General features: G+C 31.8%; 1 protein-coding gene across 1 annotated transcript in view; it reads left to right on the top strand.

Moving 5' to 3' along the window:
• PKN2 (protein kinase N2) overlaps positions 1 to 5,750 on the top strand; it is a 61,748-nt gene extending 55,998 nt beyond the window's left edge. The window contains exons 18-21 of the mRNA XM_004679188.2: positions 1,458 to 1,600; positions 2,896 to 3,003; positions 3,191 to 3,271; positions 3,358 to 5,750. Of these exons, the coding sequence (XP_004679245.1) occupies positions 1,458 to 1,600; positions 2,896 to 3,003; positions 3,191 to 3,271; positions 3,358 to 3,561 (536 nt within the window). The 3' untranslated portion in view covers positions 3,562 to 5,750. The remainder of the gene's footprint in view (positions 1 to 1,457; positions 1,601 to 2,895; positions 3,004 to 3,190; positions 3,272 to 3,357) is intronic.
• Positions 5,751 to 6,000: the final 250 nt, after the last annotated feature.

Here is a 6,000-nt window from a genome sequence, read left to right on the forward strand (position 1 = left end):
CAGGGTCTGACTTGGCCCATTCTTCACTATATGATTATGATTCCTAAACATATGAAAGCATATGAATTTTTTTTCCTGACACACTCAACCATTTACTTTAATAGTCACCTCAAAAGCTATATCAATCAATCAATCAATCAATAAAAACCTCTTTTCCTCAAAAAGTCTAGCTCATAGTTAATAGTCCTCTCAGGCTTCCAGTTTGAAAATGTGGAATTCTATCTAGATTCTGTTTTCTTTTCTGCTTTCTACATCTACTTAATCATCAAATTGTGCTGACATCTACTTCTTTAATCTTTCTTTTCTCTTCTGCCCCTACTGCCAGCCATCATCTTGTTTTGACAAGACTACTTTAGTAGCCTATTAACCTCTACTATCCCTAGTCTTTTTCTCCTTTATATCACTTTGCATGTAATTACTAAAATGTTAAAGAAGCCCACATAAATACCAGTCTTACCATGATATAACCCTGCTTTTATCCTTTAATGGGCAAAATATGATATACAGTGTCCTTCCTGATTTGCCTGCTTATTTCCCCAGCCAGGTCTTTTGCTGTTGGTCTGCCAACTACATTCTATCTTAGCAAAAAACTGCTTACAGGCTGTATCTCTTTACCACTGTCACCCATCAGCTCTATTTGCTAACATCCACTTATCCTTGAGACTCAGCTCGAGTATCATCTCCCCGGATAAATTACCTGAGACTCTTCTCCTGTCCCAGCTGTCAGGAGTCATTCTTCAATGTGTTTCCATGATATCTTACTCTTACCATATCATTATAAAATTTTATTTATATGTGTATACACACAAGTATCTGTTACTTCCATCTGAGATAAGAACTCTCATTTTTGTGTTCCTACCACTTAGCATGGGTTGCCTAGAATATAATAGGTATAGGTTATCACAAATATGTATTGAATAGCCAGATCATTTTAGTATTTTTTCTGCATGTAGATATTGTTGCAACTTCTTTTAAAGATATTTTACTGAAAAAGAAAGACCAACCTGATAATGTTCAGAAATTTTGCAAAAAATAAAAAATCTTCCACCCTAAAGTACTTTGTCTGAGTCCTAAACTTAGAAATTTGTGTGGTTTCCAGTTATTACTAGTGCATAAATATTTAGATTTAGATTTGATAATATTTATTTCAAATTCTTACATAATATGGCACTCATAATGAGCTTTAATTTGTAGAATATATTGAGGCATCATCTTAAATTTGTAGAATTGTGAGGAAAATATATTTGGAAACTAGTCAAAATATTAATATAATTGCTTTATACTATGTAACACATTTGATAAACTTAACATTTTCTTTAAAAGTCTTTGTTTTATGTTCTTGAATTTGGTCACCTCACAAAATGTGCCACTTTAATTTTACTTCCCAAGGATATCTTCTTATTTTTATGCCAATTTTTTTTCTATGTTAACAAATACTCAAATTTTACTTTTTTCAGGAATGGGATATGGAGATAGAACAAGCACATTTTGTGGCACACCTGAATTTCTTGCCCCAGAAGTATTAACAGAAACATCCTATACAAGGGCAGTAGATTGGTGGGGCCTTGGTGTACTTATATATGAAATGCTTGTTGGTGAGGTAAGCACTATGGAATAGATGAGAGCGAAGAAGGGAAGGTTGGTTGAAAAAAAACCAAAGCTGCCATTCAGAAAACCACTTAATATGTTTCCTGCATAAGTAGAAATTACATTTTTAAGTAATTGTAATAATGATTACCTGTGAGTATTACGTTCACTGTATTTGTTTTTTAGAAATTCTTGTGTTTTCTGTAGAATGCAATACCAGTGCTTTGAAAATAGTTCCTTATATTTTAGTCATGCTATGGTTATATTTTATGATTTTAAGACATAATTATAACTGAACAGAGTAGCAAGAAGACTAATGCATTGACTTTATATCTGTCATGAAAAGTCAAAAGTACAGCAAAGTTGAAAATATTAACATTTAATATTAACATTTTCTTTAACCGAAAATAAATTTCTGGAGATAATTTAGTCATACACAGAAATCATCACCACTTAGGAAACAGTAAATCATAGCAAAGAAAGTTGTAATATTTTATTGTTTTTTTAAATGTAGTGTTCATTTATATGTGAAGTTTAATTAAGTTACCAAAAATTATATGCTACTTAAAATTTACTCTCGATAGTACACATGATGTGTGAAAACACTGAGTTTATTTTAGAATACTACGCAATTAAGAGCCAGCTGATTGTAATTTATCTTATTCGAAGTGACTAGAAGACTTGACAGTGAACAGATGATGAAACGTGTGATCCGGCTATTCTCCTGGATTGCTCTTTTGCTGTCTTAATTCTCTTTTGTACCTCCATAAGAGAGTAGTTGGGAAAAAGAACTAAACTTAAGATTTAAAATACTTTATAATTTCATAGCATTAGTGACTTTTTAGCAACTATTTTTAGTCTCGCCTAAAATTTGACACACTTATCATTTCAAGTGATTGAAATTTCACTGACAGTAGTCACAGATTTTTCAAATTTGTGTTTAAAATTTATAATTGTACATGTTTTGAAGATTAGATAGGTTTCAGACATGACCTAACATAACTAAAAGATCCGTCTTTCCATGTGCCAAGTAGAAATGAAAGTATCAGGGAAATTAAAATATATTATATATAATATGACCAAATTGGTTGTAAAGATCTATGGAGTAAATTCACAGAATAATTTAGTTTGAGTATATCGCACACCCTCTAGGCAATGGCACCTGTTGTGGTTTCTCGTAGAAAGTTTATTGTTTGGTGGGTGTTTTCGTTTGTTTGTTTTCCTCTTACTGCTTGGCTGTGCTTTGGAGCATGGTGGGGTTTTACTGTATTAAACCTCATTTTACTTACTCAGAGGTATTTCTTCTAGTCTCCCTTTCCTGGTGATGATGAAGAGGAGGTTTTTGATAGTATTGTAAATGACGAAGTAAGATATCCAAGGTTTTTATCTACAGAAGCCATTTCCATAATGAGAAGGGTAAGAATTAATGGTTTTAAACTACTTACATTTTTTATATTGAAGGATATTTTCCATTAGAACTTGTTTTTTCACTTCATAGATGTTGCACAGTTTAGATAAACACATCCCCCCAAAACATCTGTTGCAGTGAGACTCCTTGTCAGTGAAGTTGCTGGTTTAAATTGCTTTTACTTTATGTTGTTAGCTATTAAGAAGAAATCCTGAGCGGCGCCTTGGAGCTGGTGAGAAAGATGCAGAAGATGTAAAGAAGCATCCATTTTTCCGGGTAAGTAATTTAATTACATTTTTGTAAAACAAAAACACAATAAGGAGTAGGGAACTAAACTGGTCATTTTATATTTTATAATCCAGCTAGTTGATTGGAGTGCTCTGATGGATAAAAAAGTCAAGCCGCCTTTTGTACCTACCATTAGAGGACGGGAAGATGTTAGTAATTTTGATGATGAATTTACCTCAGAAGCACCTATTCTGACTCCACCTCGAGAACCAAGGATACTTTCAGAAGAGGAGCAAGAAATGTTCAGAGATTTTGACTACATTGCTGATTGGTGTTAAATTCCTAGACACTGTGAAACAAAGCAGACTGACTCACAAGAAGACCTCTTAAAAATAGCAACCCTCCATTTGCTCTCTGTGCCACCATTAGCTTCTGAGTTTTTTTAAACACATGAAGATTTGTTTAAATATTACTCTAACATCTTCTTAAAAAGTAGTTTCTCAATGTAATTTCAACATAAATCTGAGCACTGGAAACAGTTTTCATGGAGTTTAAGCTGAATGAACATTGGCTATGAAATCTACCACAAATGAGTAGTACATTTGGATCAAAGTTTTAAAAAAACACTTCTGTTTTTGCTATATGTCTTCTGTATGTAGTTTTGCTGTATGTAGTTTTGCTATATGTCTTCTGTATGTAGTTTTGCTATATGTCTGCTTTCAATGAAAGGAAGGTTATTAATCAGTTAATTTCACTTAGCTATATTTTACAAAAAGAAAACAAAAGGGCTTGGGATGCTATTACTATTTACACATAGTATGATTCTGTTTGAACAAGGCAAATATTCTTATTTTTTTAAAGAAATTATTGTAACGTCAAAAAAATTAGTAGTAGATTATGCACATTTTGGGGGCCTTTTTTAAATGAAATGAATGGATGTTTTATAATTTTTCTATATTTATTAGAAAATTTTGATTGCCTTATCTTTACTAACCATGTAACAGAGCCTTATAGCTTTCCAACAGAGCTACTTGCCAAACAATTTTTTGTTTATTAAACCATGCTGAAACCATGCCCAGAGAAACAGGAACTAACATCAGCATTTACTTAAAATTTTAAGAGTAAGGACTTCGGTCAAACTGAACCAAGACACTCTGTCATGTGTATGCATTCCCAAAGTCTAAACATTCAGTGTGTTCGGTTGTATCTTCTTCCAAAATCAGTGAGCTGATTGCTCTTTTTTGATACTCTTGTATATTTATCAACCTAGTTCATCTTGTTCTTGTGTCTACTGTAGAAGGAAACTATATCTTTGTTAAAACATAGGGGTTATCATTGTATACATGCTGTGAACATGTATATGTGCAAGTTGTAATGTATTCTATGTTGTAGGTTTATTATTTAATTTCACCACTTTATCACTTTTGTACAGTGGCCAAGCAGACACCTCAAACTCCAGCATATATGTTAAGTGCATTTGTACATTTTGGGCCACTGGATCCAGACTTTATATTGGCAGTACTGAGGGCAAAAGCAATATATTGTAACAGAATGTATAAATATTTTTGATAAAACAGTCTATATTTTATAAAAATTATTATAACACTAAAGCTGTACCTCAAAAGACTCGAAAATTGATCAAGTACTTTTTACAGAGGATCCATTGTGGCTTTTTTTTTTTTTTAATGCTCTTATAGGAAAGTCTTTTGCAAACCATGACTTTTCCACTTGCCTGGAGTTTTTTTTTTTTTCTTTTTTCTTTCTCCCATCATCCTATGATTTAATTGTTTTTATTTCAATAATAACATCTTTCATTCTGTGCTTTAGCATGTTGGGGTCATCATACCTCTGGAATAGCAAATTGTTAACTGACCATACACAATTAACCATTTAATCAAAGTGGTCTTACGTCATAAAAAATATACAAGTTTGAATCCTGTAAGAAACATGAAAGTATATGAATTTAGAGTTGAGCTAAAAACATAGATATGTTAACCTTGACACATAAATTGGCATGTTTTTTGTTGCACTCTGAGAATAATCATTAATTGTTCAGAGATATTTCATGCATTCTTTTCAAATTGATTATTATCCAAGATCCTTGGGGAGAAAATCATACACAGTGGGGGAGCAATATTCTGTTTGAAGTTATTTTATTTTAAAACACCAGTTAACTTCGTTGGTAAAGGACAGTAGAGAATCTTAGCTTAACTATCTGGCTTTAATTTAAACAGTGTTAACAAAATATTAAAAAGAACACTAAGTACTTTTGAGGTACAGTCTGCTCACCTTTTCTGGTTCTCAACTATGCAGAGAGAACAATGTCTGAAATAGACTTTTAGCATTGAAAATTGACATAGCATTTTGTAACTACACAGTGTACAGAAACTTTTTAACTAGAAGTCAATCACTAAAAAAAAAATTAGAGGGCAGCCTATATTCACACAATTAAGCTGAAGAAAGCACTAATTTTTTTTTCTGTAGTCTTAAATATATATATATATATATATTTTAGTCAGATTAAAAATTTTTAAACTATAGAGTGTAAATATATTTTGCTATTACTGTATGTGTAAGTGACTGCTAAAGCACTTTTTAAGGAAATTAGAATATTTTAGAATGGTACACTATGCATTCAAATGAAATGTGCCTTTATGTCATTCTAAGAAAAAAAAGTGTTTTGCAGTCATAAATTACCACAAATGCACAAATTAAAGTTTAAATAGATTGTAATTTGTAACTTGGTTTTAAGTATTATTTCCTTTTGGGAACTACTT

Source organism: Condylura cristata, unplaced genomic scaffold, assembly GCF_000260355.1.
Source record: "Condylura cristata isolate star-nosed mole 26May11 unplaced genomic scaffold, ConCri1.0 scaffold00008, whole genome shotgun sequence".
NCBI lineage: Eukaryota > Metazoa > Chordata > Mammalia > Eulipotyphla > Talpidae > Condylura > Condylura cristata.